Consider the following 14,833-nt stretch of genomic DNA (forward strand, 5'->3'; position numbering starts at 1 on the left):
TTCAAAACTTCCTCCCTCTCCGGCTTCACAAACTCACACAGTCATGTTTAGAGTCCGCTCCTCCTCTCGTCTGGTTAAACTTTGGATTTCCAAAGCTGCGCTGTCACGCTTAGCCCTCGGCCCTCCTCCTCCTGGTATTCCAGGGCGTTGCTAAAGCTTCCTTACTCATGCTAAGTCCCACAGTCCCTCCCACTGGACTTTTCCAAGTTGCTCACAAAGTTGCTGCGTCATGTTAACTCTCAGTGAGTCCCTCCTACCATTTTTGCTGAAGTTGCCATATCATGTTTGGCTGTGGTTCCTGTTTTCATTCAGCTGCTAGAGGGAGGAGACAGAGGAGGATTGTATAAAAGAGGGAGCAGACTGTTGGCACTCAGCACAAACGGTTCTGGACATCCTGAGAAGAAACAGTGACTCGCTGTGGATATAGACCAAACTACCAAATCTCCATAAACTTCATCCCAACTGGTGAGTAAACTTTTGTCATGCTTTGAACCCTCGAATCCCCACATAGTGCTGGTGATCATGTTGGAGGATGTCCTGGAGAAGCATTTTTCTGACATCTTAACTTTTTTCAGGGCCACAATGGAGACGGAGAAGAAAACTCAGACAGCAGCAGAGCAGATGGCTGACCGGTAAGAATGAGCTGCTGTGATTTATTGTGTCTCTAAATCCTTCTTCCCAAAGCCCTACACATTTCACCACTGTGCACTGAAACAGTCATCCATTAAATGCTCCTGAGTTATTGCGTGCAAGCCGTAGGTATTTTAGAAAACATTGAATTGTTTATTGAAAGTGTTTATTAGTGCTGAGCATCCAAAAGTAGGTTTCTAGGGCACTTTGTGCTGACATTCTGTATGTGCTTGTAAAGTTTTATCAGATACAGGTTGCATACATTATAGAAACATCTATAGGTGCAGTAATTCACACAGTGTAGTCACATAATGTGTCTTCTGCTTGTTTTTAATAAAACTGAAACCGACCTATCTGTATTGATTATGATTCTGTCTTTTCTTTTGCAGTGATCTGTCAGAGCAAATCAAAAAGGTGACAAAGGAGAGCCACGTCAGGGCAGAAAACACAGAACTGATGCTGAGCTTCCAGAAGGGACAAGTCACCCTGCAACAGCACAAGGTAATATAGCACAATACATTTTAAATCCATTCTTATTGGATAAGCTCACCTTTTCCCCATACCTCTTTGTACACCACCGTGATCTTTTTGCTCCTCCTCCACTTCAGCTCCTCCTGTCCTCGCTGTATGAGGTCTACCGGGCCTTGGAGGAAGAGCTGGACAGGAACTGCAACCACCCTGCCGTCGCACCCATTTACTTCCCAGCTGAATTGTCCCGGCTGGAGGCCATCGAGAAGGACCTGGGATACTTCTATGGCCAGGACTGGAGAGAGAAGATTGCTGTCCCCGCAGCCACTAAAAGATACTGCCACAGACTCAGACAAGTATGTTTGATCACGTCATACACATATCACACACACACACACTCTCGTTCTCTACTGTTTGATCTAGAAATAACAATATCTGACAATAACTTCATCACTGTTGTTTTTCCAGGTTGGTAAAGAAAACCCTGAATTTCTGGTTGCCCATGCTTACACTCGGTACCTAGGTGACCTGTCTGGAGGGCAAGTCCTGGGTCGAATCGCCCAGAAGTCCATGGGGCTGAAGAGCGGCGAGGGTCTGTCGTTCTTTGCCTTCCCTGGCGTGTCCAGCCCCAACTTGTTCAAACAGCTGTATCGCAGCCGGATGAACAGCATTGAGCTGACGGAGGAGGAGAGGAACGGCGTGCTGGAGGAGGCTGTGAGATCCTTCGAGTTTAACATTCAGGTACAGAGCGATGACGGTTCAGCAGAGCCAGAAACCTTAAAGAAGCGTTACGCTGAGGGCAGCTGGAGTTGCAAGATTAACCTTTTGCTCTTGCAATCATTTATACCTTTATTAACTTTGCATTGCAGGTCTTTGACGGTTTACAGAAGATGCTGAGCGTCACTGAAAACGAGCTGCAGAAGAGTTTAACACACTCCAAACCAGTAAAGACGCTCCAGATACCAGAAACCATCATCAAACCTACCCCACTGCTCAGGATGGTCCTGGGACTTTTGGTGGCTCTGGCCACAGTCAGTATGGGAATCTATGCTTTTTAGAGATGATACACAACAAAGAAATACTATGTATTGGTCTGTTGCTGTCAGTGTTTTGCTTTTGTACTGTAGAAGAGTTTAAGAAAACCCTGGCCTGGTTCTAATTTTGTAAGATTTTAACTGTATGTAAATAGAAAAAATACTGTGTAATATTTTTGTAATTTAACTGAGACATTTATAATGTGTATTCATGTAAGTCGAGTGTAAGGATTTTTTGAACTGTACATTTCTCTGACTGACACTGTTATCCAGTGTGCATTAAAATATGCAAACGGTTTGTTGAACGAAAGCGCTCTTTGTCTTGTAAGTTAATGAAGTGCTTGTCTGTGCTTTGGACCATGCTATCTCCTTATAATGGGTATGACACTGCTGATGTTCACTGTCCAGCTGGTTGACATTTGCACTAATGTTGTGGCACCCGACCATGCGCCTGCTGTTCATTTGGCCCCTGGTCTTATGATGTTTCCTAGTAAACCCTGGGAAAGATTCCCTGTTTGTACGATTGCACAACACAGTTGCTGGCGAGACGAGTGCTGCTGGTAACGATTATTTTCATAATTAATTAATTTCTGATGATGATTCAATTATGATTATGAGATGATTCAATTTCAATCTATTTTTTTAATCTATTCATGCTTTTTTTCTGCCATAGTGACCTTTTCAGCTTTAGCACATTAAAAACAGACAACAAAACACACTTGTGTCAAATTTGGTATCCACTTTTATTGTGCTTTCATGATTTTTCCAAAACCTGTGCACTGGTGGCACACGTTATAAATTAAAACACAAAATGATTGTTAACAGCAGCCAGAACAAATGTCTGGCTTCATTCTAGGCTTATTTCATGGTGACACGAAAACAGTACAGTGCTGGTATCTGTCTTCCTCTAGAGGACAACTAAAAGAAAAACACTTGTCACATTAGAATTGATTGTACTTCACAGGAATTGGCTTAACTCAACCTTAAAAGGCACAGCAGCCTGAGTAAATCAGAAATGTCCTCTTATTGTCACGTATACTATCCAAATCTTTGAAAGCTGAAATAAAACTTTACATTCAAGATACATTCCTTTCTACTAGTGTAGCTTCTCTTTCAGTATCGGATACATACATATCCAATATGACAAGATAGAAGCATTTTGTTTGAATAGACCCAGGAGCTCTGGAAATGCATCACTTGTTGTAAGGCCGTTAACACAAAACAAAACCCAACAGCTTCAAATGAGAAATAAAGAGGTAACTACAACAAGGCTTACAATTGACAGGGTTAATTCACAGCATTACCTCGACATGCCAATCTCTACTCAACATCTCCTCAAAGATCACACACATACACATGTACCAAAACTCACAATCATCTACGAAATCTACAAGCTACAGAGTGCCATATGAGGGGTATCCCAAGGTGCTTCAAGGGCGATTGCACAGCATATCTTGTATTTGTAAATGTCATTGACAGTAAACAATGTAAAGGACACATTAAGGACCGATGTGTCAAACTAAATGGAGCTCAAGGCAAAGCAAAGAAGAAGATCCATATTGTGGAAAAGCAAAAAACAGATCCACATCAATAAAAGCGGCTTTAAAGGAAAAATACAGTACAGACAACAAGACCCTAGTCAAATTAAATAGAGTAAATCTTGAACTATCTTCAAAAGCTGAATGACAACATCAAATGTCATGGTGCTGTGGACACAATTGGTCATGGGACCTCATAGCATGTCTTTGTTTTGAAAAACTTGGGTTTTTATTTTTCTGTATTTTTGATGATTGCATATTAGCAGAGATGCCTGTGTTTTGTTTGACATCCAAGGCCATGAGTTTTTTTTTTTTTTAAACACACAGTAACTTTACTTCATGTTTTCACTGGATTTTCTGACAAAAATGATCTCCACTTAACCAAGAGAAATTTCCTACATTTTCTCCATTGCTATAACATATTGCACATTACATCTGGAAAGGGGAAGTCAATTTCATTATGACATGCATCTAATTACCATAAAAAAATCACAAATTAAAAATAGACTGTAATACAAAAGTGAAATTGCTTTGTAGTAATATTTTGCTACGTGTACAGCTTTCCATATATTCTTCACCTAGCTTGATTTGGCACGTTGTCCTACTGTAAAAGGCAAAGCTTTTCCAAAGCCCAAATAGGTGCATATCAGACCTAAGCAACAACTGTCTCCATCCCAAAACACCCTCCAAGCATCTGCATAATGTCACATCACCTTGGCTACCTGTTTGGACAGTTTCGGTTTGAAAGGTGCAGTCACTTTCAGGCAGGCGCAGCCATCATGGGGCTGCTCAGTTGGTTTCGTAAGAGGACAGCAGAGCTGCATCTACTGGCTCCATGCAGGATGGGCAGGTGAAGGAGCGCATCAGCCAGGGGTCAATGCAATCCACGTGGTAGATGTGAAGGCAGGGCAAGAACCGAATGGGATCACTATACTCAAAATCCATCATGCAGATCACACACCTGGGGGAGAGAGAACAGTAAGACCTTCACCTTTAAGTGTGTGCCATCAAAACAATATAGAAATTCTTTACAAAAAAAGAAAGAAGATTAATATATAACAACAAATAATGTGGTGTTTAGCCTATTTTAAACTCACTCTTTTACTTTCTTGTCAGAGGGGTCAGATCCCGGGTCAAAGATGCCTCTGGGCAGGTGCTGGATGAGACCAATTCGCTGGGCAATGCGGATCTGCTCCTCCTCAGTCAGCTGGCACGCCAGACGACTCTCACCTGGGGTGGGATGATACACTGGCACTGACTGATTGTGCTCCTGGAAATGAAGGGAGTAGACAACCTGCATCATGAGACTTCGTGGAGGGATGATTTTAGACAAACATTACATTTTATCAAACTGATGGTGTCAGTTAGTAAGCTTTAATAGTCATACAGAGGACATCAGACGCTGCAGTGCTCCTGTGCTTCTGTAAAATAGACATCTGACAGGTAGAAACGGATGAAATAAAAACGCTACAGTTTAAGTCTTGTCTTGGACTTTGATTGCTGTAATACTTAATATATAGTTTATGTGATGCCTGCAGTATAATCACAATTAGATCAAATGTTCTAGATGCACAGCACTGTGTGACTTTACCTCTTCCAGTTGTTCTACCACTGCGAATCAAGCAACGATATTTTCTTCACCCATCTTCAGTTTAAACAGTATTTTACTACATTACACTACATTTATATGTGCTGATAATGATTTCTGCGACTGGTACATCAATACTGGGAGCTAAAGGTATGATGCCAGGTGTGAGAATCACCGATTAGTAGACTTTATGGTAAAGACTTATCAAACCTGCCGATGCTCTTAAATCCCTGGAGTGTGTTTAACTTGAGCCCCAGCTGCTCACCTGGTAAGGCGGCGGAGGCTCTCCGGGCAGACTGCCCCCCTCGGACTCGTTCAGCAGCGACAGGTCATCCGCCCCTTGTGAAAACAGACAGTTCCCCATTGAGCTGAGACCACCATGAGAGAGCCCACTTCGCTCGGACGGTGAAGGAAACTCAGCAGGCGTCAGCTGGAGCTAAGCTAACCAGCTAGTTCACGTTTGAATGCTTTGGCTTGACGTTAGCTTAGCTCGCTGTTAGCGGATAGTTTGTTTGTAATTCCGTGAGGAGCTCGACAGGTCGCCCCCTAGTCGGATTAAATGCTGAGCTATGTGGTGGCTGGTAAAACAATAGGTGAAATCGATTTTAACCTTGAGAGCGAAGGGATTTTCCGAAGGGATGTCTTGATGTTTTTTAGCTTCTTTTGTTTACAAAAAAAAAAAAAATTACAAGCCGGAATATCGTCATCAGACTTCCGCTTTCAATGACTTTTTTCCCCCCCAGAATTCAAAATAAAAGCTTTTAAAGCTGGGGTAGGCAGTTTGTTTTTGGTGTCATTGGGAAAAAGATCCATAATAACCTTTCCGCATATTGTAATTCAAGTGGCCTGAGAGAAAATTAGACTTCTGCACTTCCTCTTGGCTCTGTTTTCAGGCTTTAGAAAATGTACCTGGAGACTGTAGACTTTGGCCAATCACAGCTTTCTCACCTTTCAGAGAGAAAGCGACTGTTCTACAAAGCCAAACGCTCAGTCATGTCCCTTTATATGCCGGTAGGAAGACAAAGAGAGCCTGACAATAAATACAATAAAACACGAATCAGTAAGGTGTAGTGTGTAAAGTGTTTCAGAAATGGAGAAGCCTGGATCTTCTTGTGGGGCCCTTAGAGCATACACACTAGTGTCTCTGGCCCTCCAAGCTGTCTACCTTTTATTAAGCCCTCTACTAACTTGAATGGGGATAAAATGATTGTATCGTTCGGCTCCTCTAGACTTTCCAAATGTTATCGGATAGATAGAATGGGTAAGTTTCTGATAATAAAACGAGTTACTTCACAGGCACTGAGGCAGTCAAGAAAGTTTATCCACTTATTTAAAGACATTTCTGTCACAATGCAAGTCTATGGGAAAAAGCATTTTTAGGCCCGAAGACATCATGCGACAGATGTGACAATACTTCCTGGTGGCTTGATGATGGTGGCCATGTTAAATGTTGGTCATAGCTTAGCCCTGTCGCTGCTGCAGCTAATTCAAGTTCATCTTTATGTAACATTATTTAACGGCAACTGGATCACAAGGCTGTACTTAGGCAGGGCGATGCTTTGAGCTGAATGCAAACATCTACAAGGTAACATACTCGTAATGACAAAGACAACAGATGCAGATATGTAGCAGGTAGTGTTCACCATCTCAACATTTACCACCATGCAAAGTGCAGCTGAGGCTGATGGGAATGTCTGTAGTTCTGCAGGAATTTTGTCAACAATTACACGTTTCTCTCAAAACCAAGAACATGAACCTGACTGTATTGGAGGAAAAGTTCATTTCATTTTCACTGGATAGGTGAAAACTTTGACTTGCTGGTGGTGCTGTATGAAAAACCAGGGGATCAAACAAAGTCAGTGCAAAGTTTCATGTTGATCCCTCCAATAGTTGTTGCAATATTGTGTATGTTGAGGCTGACAGTGCTATTCATAGAGCTATACCACTAGCATGGCTAAAAATCTAGACTCGTACTGGGGTATACTGTCTGTTTTTTGCTCTTTTAGTACTACTGGTGTCATCAAAAAAGACATTGGCTCTGATTGCTTTGCACGCTCATACACTCCCCTCTATCTACAGATTTGACCCAGGTTCAACTGAGAATGAAGAGCTGACGGCACCCATTTGCACCAGAATTTGCTTTACAAACAGGACCTTAAGCCACTAGTTTATAATAATACAGCACTAGATACACGAAGACAAGTATATAGGCATTTACCTATCAGCATAACGTACGTCTACTATAACATGTGATTATTGAAGGACATTGCACTGATTATTTAGTCACCGGTCAACAGAAAGAAAGACATGGCACAGCAAGATGATACAGTCAAGAACATCCTTTTTATTCAATCAGGTGCTGCTCTTCTCAAACTGTGTTTTTCTTCTTATGGAAAAGAAACTGTAATTAACACATGCATTTCACCTAGAGCTCTGGGGGTGTTCTCACAAAGAAGTGGTGCTGCACCGAGGGCGTAGACAGGCGTAGAAGAGCTGGGAGTCAGGGGGCCTAGGGTGCTGCCTATTACACCAATAACCATACACGCTTAAGAAGATAAAGAACAAAATGAACAACAGAACAAAGACGCGGAGCAGTCCAGCATGAGGTGTCAGAGGAGAAAAATGGAGGGACTTCCCTGAATCCTCAAAAAATCTGAGAGATCAGGTTCATGCTGGCTTTTTAATCTATCTGGTTGGTGCGTTGTAAATGGCTAATACTGCTGAGGGTTCCACTGTGAGAAACCCGCCGTGAACAATAATACTTTAAAAGATTGGTTTGAATGGATGTGGGATGTGTCCTGGAAATGCAAACCCCCTCTTTCAGCCTCGTGCAGGACAAGTCCGGTTATAAGGTGCTTGTAGCTTTCATTTACAGTCCAAGGCATCCTCAAAGAGAGCCTAAACGACAGCATACCCTGATAGCAAATATTAAAAGAAATCCAAATTAAAAGGAAACAAAAAAAGGGGATGGGAATAAAACAAAGCCAAAAATAAATAGCTAAAACAAAAGAGCAAACTCTTATTCTAGTCAAAGTAGCCCCTTTCGAACATCCCAAAGCAGTTCATCCAGCCCTCTCGACCCCGTTAATCGTCTCCAGAAACCTCTTCAACCCAAACCGCTGAACCCCTGCCCTGTCCCTTCCTAACCCACCCAAGGACACCCCCAAAAGCCCGTCAGCGTAATTTGTTCACTTACATTAGCTGTTGAATGGAGAAGCTGAAGAAGATGGGTATGGTAATACAATGTGAAGCATACAGACAAGAATAACATGTGAGCTAACTGCATTCTGCTCAGACAAAAGTTTTTCGGCAATTTTTTTTTTCACCCTCCCAACAGCGGAGAGGGTGGGAGAGAGAGAGAGAGAGAGAGAGAGACAGAGAGAGAGAGAGAGAGAGAGAGACAGAGAGAGACAGAGAGTGACGGACACACAGTTACAGACTACTCCAGTGTCTAAGAGAAAACAGACAGTGGAGACAGGGGAAGAAAAAAGCAAGAGCTGAACGAGAACAAGTTTTTTTGCCTTTTCAAATTTTTTTTTTTGTCATCATTTATCAATAAAAAGTAAAGAACTAATTCACACCAGTTTCCTTTTGTACTATATATATATATATATATACGGCTTTGAAAAGGAAGAGAGGATATAGGGGAGGTACAATGGAGGGGATTCATTTCGAAGGCGGAGGGAAAAAGAGTTGTCCCTGAGCGCTGAATGGGCGACGACCTTTTGCCTCCTCGCGGCACTCAGGGGCAACCTGCTACCTCGAGCCGTTTCGAAGAAAAGGGCGATCTGGATTACAAAATGGAGTCTGTGAACAAAAGGCACTTTTAAGGGACAACCTTTAACTGCTGGGAAACTATACACTACAGCACAAGCACTATAAGAGTCATTTACAGAGGAGGGGGTGGAACAGGGGAGAGGCTCACCTTGCTGCCTGTTTTCATAAATGATTCAGACCTATCTTTGCCCAATTTTAACCCACTTTTTGCCCCTTTCTCCGTTTCTGTGATCTGTGCAGGAGGCAAAAGGTCTAACCTGAGACTCTCTCCATTGCCTGTGGGTCTCATAACACAACCTGCTGAGATTTATCCAGCTCTAGATTCAGAAACATATCGTGATGATCATGGGAATAAAAGATTTCTGGATGTGAAGCATCTCCCGCAGAACAGGGAGGAACTTGTCATGTGTTTATGCCAATGTTGGTGATAAAAATGAGTTAGATTGGGAGGGTTGTCTTTTTTTTTTGCTGGTGAGTTTCAGGCAGTGCATGGGTAAGTTATCTGAAAGTAGACTGACAGTATAGGTTTGTTTGTTTTTTTTCTAAAGGTTGAACCAAAATGCCTTTTGTGTCACAACCTTAAGGAATAGGAACCTCTCCCCCCACTCAATACAAATAGAAGAAGAATAAAAATAGAGAGAGGAATAATGCTGTTTCCTAAATGGTCTGTTATTTTTGTTCATTACCATTCATTTACAATAGTTCTGAATGTACTTTATAGTGTTAAAGCACCAGTTTTCATCTGATGATAGAGAATTTGTTTTCTCAAGTTGTGTAGAATTTTTTTTCCTTCAGCCCTCCCACATTTTTATAAACAACTGATTACACATAAAACATTAAAAAAGAGACAAAGGAAATAAAAACAAATACCTCCAACTTACAAACACTAGGATTTTTCATGGCCCTCTAGTTTAGAGTCCCGGAGCTTACGGACTTGAAACAAATACATTTTTTTTCTCTTTTCTCGTAGCTTTCTTAAAAATCTCTAACAGACAAACACAATGATCTACCCAATGCATTGCACGTGGCTCAATCGACACATATTTTTCAATAATAATACTTTCCATCAAAAAACAAACACTTTTTTTTCTTCAAACCTACTGTCGATTTTTGACATGTTCATCTAGGTATTATAATGCTGCGCTGCAGATGGCGATGGCGTGTGTCGTTTGATCCGTACTGGTAACAGTAAGGTGATGTTACTGGAAAGGGTTGTGGAAGGAGGGGGGGGGTGGGTGGGTGTGAGAGTTCAGAAAATAACTAGACTGCCAACCAGCTCATGTAGTAAAAGTTAAAAAGGAGCATATATCATAAATATATATGTATAAGATCTCTCTCTCTGTCTTTACAAAAAAAGTTTGCAGTCCTCTATAAAGATCTGTCCTAGGCCAATGGTTTCCACATGCACCAACGCTACCATTCCCTGTAGCTTTAGCTTATATGTGGGAAGAGAACCTGAAGTCAAGTTTATTACTAATTGCATGAAGGGAATACAGAGGCACTTTTCATATATTGTTATAGTCTTGATATATGGTTTTAGTACATAGAGCTAATGTTACTAGAGAGGCTGAGAACAGGGCCTCAGGCCTGTTTACTATCCCTGCAAAATAGAACCAACAGCTAGGCAGTCCAGTTATTTTGTGAGGTCGGCTTTTGTTGGATTGTGTCATGATGACAATGATACCAATAGCAATTTCAATGTGAACATTTACATAGAAAAAATATCTCAAATTAAAAAGACAAATCTTAAGTGAATGAAAAACCATTAACAAAGGCAGTTTGGAGAACCAAATATAAAGGCTTCCCTTTATTATTTCATGTCAGGTTGGTGGTGTTAGTGTGCGTTTCATATGTGCGTCTGTGTGTGTGTGTGTGTGTGTGTGTATGTGTGTGGTTGTCTGGGTTTTCCTGTGACTGGACTAAGGGATACAGGGTGAAGCAATGCAAGGGATGCATGTGATGAGCTGTTGTTACTGTGCTGTCCATACGTGAGAGATTTGAGAAACTGCTGTTACTGTTTCGCTGATATTTGAGCGTGATACTTAACGTGTTACTGCAAACTAAATAAAAAGTGTTATGACATGCAAGAGAATGTTAAAACAATCCAAGTGAGACAAAACCAAAACCAAATCTGCCAAAAAAAGGAAATCGCAAGAAAACACCTACAAACGAAATGAAAGCTAATAATATAAAGCTGATGCTGCGTGTGCCTTACTGTAAATTAAAGTCCATGTCTATGAGAAATAACGAGATGATATTATGAGTGGTTGTGTGACAGACGTTTCTAGAGAAGATGGTCTGTATGTGCTGTATACAAGCGTGCATGTGTGTGTGTGTGTGTGCGCGTGTGTGTGCGTATGTGCGCTGCATGGTTCAGGGCCTAGACTTGAATGTTAGCATAGCCACATCCCTGCAGTGGCAGCCAGCCTCGACTCACTTCACTAATCGCTCATCTGACCACCGATGTGCAATACTGTTCATCCCTTATTAAAAATTAATAGTGCATAGGTGAGGGGACGAAAGAGCACATGTAGAGTTAGTGTTATGACTGTCGTGCGTTCACTCGCTTTGCACTCGCCTCATGGCTATCACTTCACCCACAGCAGGACGCCCTGATACTTTGATAGGTAAACAAAGACCAGCCACTTAGTGCATATATGTCACACCATCGGATGGTGTCACCATGATTGGCCAATCAGAAATGAAAAGAGGCTCAGGGCTGAGCGAACGAAGCGGCTGAGCGTGGCGACACACAGGCACGTGGCTGTGGTGACAGTCTGGACCCTGGGCAGCACTGAGCTGCAGGTGGGGTTATGGGCCGGGGGTGGGGGTGGGGGGGCGGGTGAGTCAGGTGGGATCATGCGCCTGGAGAGAGAGAGAGAGAGAGAGGTACGTGGAGGAACACACAGATTTGGAGGCGTGCAATTTGGGTGGCAATCTTTTCAACTTGCACATCCGACTTCACCATTTACCACTACTTTTTTTTTTTTTTTTGGATCTCCCAGCCAATGCATGGAGTTTCATTGTGGAGACAACAAAATGAAAAGAAAAATATATATAAAAAAAGAAAACAACAAATGTAGAATTGGTCATTTGTCAGGTTGTCATATTGTGTTTTGTGGTGCATTTCATGGTGTGTATGAGACAGTTCATCTTCTTCTTCCTCATCCTTGCATTCTGAGTCTGTCCACTCAATCTCATTGAAGCCTCCTGCATAAAGGGGGACGAACGTTCCTGTTCAAATTGGGTTGGTTTGGGAGTCCTCTTGGGGTGGGGTAGGGTGTTGGGAGATCTGTAGTAGAACTTTGAATAGTGTTGGCGAGAGAGAAAGACCTTTTAGTGTCAGCAGTCTGTTCTTAATCAGCGGTGATGTGTTTGTTTTTCAATTTTCATGACACAATTTTAGCTCTTGATTCAGAGAGGCCTTGTCAGAGGAACCAGGACTGCGGAGAAGAAAAGAAAAGAAACAATTAGTACTTTCAGTGACATTTAAATCAAGTTTCGACTCTCATCAGTCTCCAGCTGCAGCTTGCAATGCAAAAAGGAACTAAAAGTGAAAAATACAGAACATTACCTACCAACAGACACACACGTTATTGGTATGAATAAAGGAGGCAGAGGTGGTGGGACATAACATAGTATGAAAAGGTTTGAAGGAACAGAGAACAGCATCTTACATGGTGAAGTTTAACAATTTACTTAAAAGTAAATCACTGGTTCCCAGCCTTAAAGCGGTACAAGATGTATCTGAGGATTCTCTGGATGAGTAATAAGACATGAACGGATAAAACATGTTTTTGCTACACAAAATTATGTTTATTGTCAAATTCTAATCTTCGTCTAAAGACCTCAAAAAAACAAAATGGAAAAAAAAAACAAGTACTCTGTGTTCTGCTCACAAACTGGAGGCAAGTGCAAGTGGTGATGAGGAGTTCCAAGTAGACATTGCTTTGTTTTATGGAGTTTACAAGTGTTGGGAACCACTTGCATGCACAATCCTTCATCCACTAGGTGGCGACCTACTACTCCTTTTCTCCCTCGCTTACAGTACTTGCTGAGCTCAGCTGTCCCATAGAGTGTCGAAAAAGTTGCTACCTCAACTTCACCACTTGCTGTTTTAAAGAGGGCTGACTCTGGCGTTTTGCTCATTAAAAACACTTGTGTTATTTCGAAGCTACAAATTGCATCAGGGCAGCAGTTTTTCCTATCAGCCTGAGTGGCTTTCCAACGAGCAAACACAGGACTATGACTGCTCTGTCATGCGCTACCAGTTTACATGTAAGGCGATCCTCCTAATGTGTCTCTGCTCTGTGGGCCCGAGTGGTCTCAGGCTACACTGTAAAGCTATTGAGGGCAGCTACTCCAGGGATCCAGTTTCTCAGTTTGATAAGAGGGCAGAGTGGAGGCTTTGGCACAGGCCGAGCTGTTCTGGCTGCTGTTGACATTCCACAGGCCTCGGCCCGGGGAGAGCAGCGAATCACCCCACCTTTAACAGCAAACTCTCTGTTGTCCCCCATTCGAGCAGACCCAGAGAGAGTTTTAACCCCCCTCAACCTCCCTCGTTCCTACCCATGATTCTTCTGCGTTTCTAGATAACTCCTCCTCCTGGCTCCGACTTCCCTTAACCCCCTTCTCTTTTCCTCTCCCTCTCTCACTCCGGCTCTCCCAGTGTAATCCTTGGCAGTGGAAAGTGACCCCCTCTCTCTAACCCCCCTTCAAGTCCAAGTTCAACTGCCTATGACATCATGTCTGGTTGCTGCGGGCAACCAGACAGCCGGGACGTGACTGTGGAGTCCAGCGAGCTTCGACTAACTCCCTCTCTCTTTTTTCCCTCCGTTTCTCCCCGTCCCTCCTACTTTTTTCATACACGTCCCTCTATCCCCCTCTCTCCTCCTGCATAGCTGAGGTCTCGCCACCAGAGAGCTCCTCAGACCAGCTTTTCTCTGCCTCTTGTCCTGACAGCAGTGGGAAGACTCTCTCCCTCTGTCTTGGCTAGTTGGCTAGCAGGCAGCAAGGCGGGCTGGCAGGGCCATCGTCTGAACCTCTCCATATGCCAGAGAACAGCAGGATAGGCAGAGACCTCTGTTACTCACTCTGGCTGGGGTTGTTACTGACCTACTAGGCTCAGTTAACTGGGAGCAGTCAATACCAGTGCCCAGGTTCTAGCTGTGTGCGCCGTAAACCCGGCAGAAATGTTCAAAGCGGACATTTTTCAATAATATTTGATAAGCAATAGCAGGAGATAATAAGCGTTCTGAACAGATGTAAGCTGCTGTAAAAGCCCTGTTGTTTTTTTTAGGAGAGAAAATGAGGGGCAAGAGTTTTGGCACAGAGTTGAAGTGTATGTGCGTGTGTGTGCATTTGCACTCACACACACACACACACACACACACTTGGATGGTGTTTGGATGTCCCCTCAGTGCCAGGGCTACATCTGTGGGAGAATGGTGCAGGTGGGGAGCTCGAAAATACTAGAGGGAGCAGCAGGAGGAGAGAGGGAGAGAGGAAAGGGGGGGGGGGTGGGCTGCTGATGCATGAGGGGAGGCGTGGGGGGAGGAGGGGGCGGGGAGCGGAGCAGCCGAGCAGAGCTGTGCCGAGGAGGAATGCAGATTGTTTCCATGTGTGGGGAGGACAGGAGAGCCGAGTTGGCGGCAGGCAGGTGCGGTTAGCCCCTAATGAGAAAAGTTGTGTTGGTGATGGAGGAGGCCCAAGACACTGCAGCCCAGTGGCAGAGCGCAGCCAAAGCTGAAACCACAATGTAGTTCACTACTGGCCTCACACGCTGCACTAATACACAC

The 14,833-nt window shown here is 43.2% G+C and overlaps 3 protein-coding genes across 10 annotated transcripts in view; 1 reads left to right on the forward strand and 2 right to left on the reverse strand.

Moving 5' to 3' along the window:
• Nucleotides 1–368: 368 nt before the first annotated feature.
• On the forward strand, nt 369–2,442 carry LOC139225650 (heme oxygenase-like). Its single transcript, XM_070856452.1, has 6 exons — nt 369–465; nt 576–632; nt 1,020–1,131; nt 1,239–1,454; nt 1,567–1,839; nt 1,968–2,442. Exons 2-6 carry the CDS (start codon nt 583–585, stop codon nt 2,154–2,156), a joined length of 840 nt encoding a protein of 279 aa, XP_070712553.1. The 5' UTR covers nt 369–465; nt 576–582; the 3' UTR covers nt 2,157–2,442.
• A 409-nt stretch (nt 2,443–2,851) lies between these two features.
• rnf11a (ring finger protein 11a) lies at nt 2,852–5,884 on the reverse strand. Its single transcript, XM_070856453.1, has 3 exons — nt 5,524–5,884; nt 4,768–4,940; nt 2,852–4,631 (listed from the first exon to the last, which is right to left on the reverse strand). Exons 1-3 carry the CDS (start codon nt 5,620–5,622, stop codon nt 4,460–4,462), a joined length of 444 nt encoding a protein of 147 aa, XP_070712554.1. The 5' UTR covers nt 5,623–5,884; the 3' UTR covers nt 2,852–4,459.
• A 1,698-nt stretch (nt 5,885–7,582) lies between these two features.
• nfixa (nuclear factor I/Xa) overlaps nt 7,583–14,833 on the reverse strand; it is a 109,454-nt gene continuing 102,203 nt past the window's right edge. For all 8 annotated transcript variants that reach the window (XM_070856464.1, XM_070856466.1, XM_070856468.1 and 5 more), the window contains one exon: nt 7,583–12,478. In XM_070856464.1, the coding sequence (XP_070712565.1) occupies nt 12,464–12,478 (15 nt within the window). In that variant the 3' untranslated portion in view covers nt 7,583–12,463. The remainder of the gene's footprint in view (nt 12,479–14,833) is intronic.

The sequence above is a fragment of the Pempheris klunzingeri genome, chromosome 3, assembly GCF_042242105.1.
Source record: "Pempheris klunzingeri isolate RE-2024b chromosome 3, fPemKlu1.hap1, whole genome shotgun sequence".
Lineage (NCBI taxonomy): Eukaryota > Metazoa > Chordata > Actinopteri > Acropomatiformes > Pempheridae > Pempheris > Pempheris klunzingeri.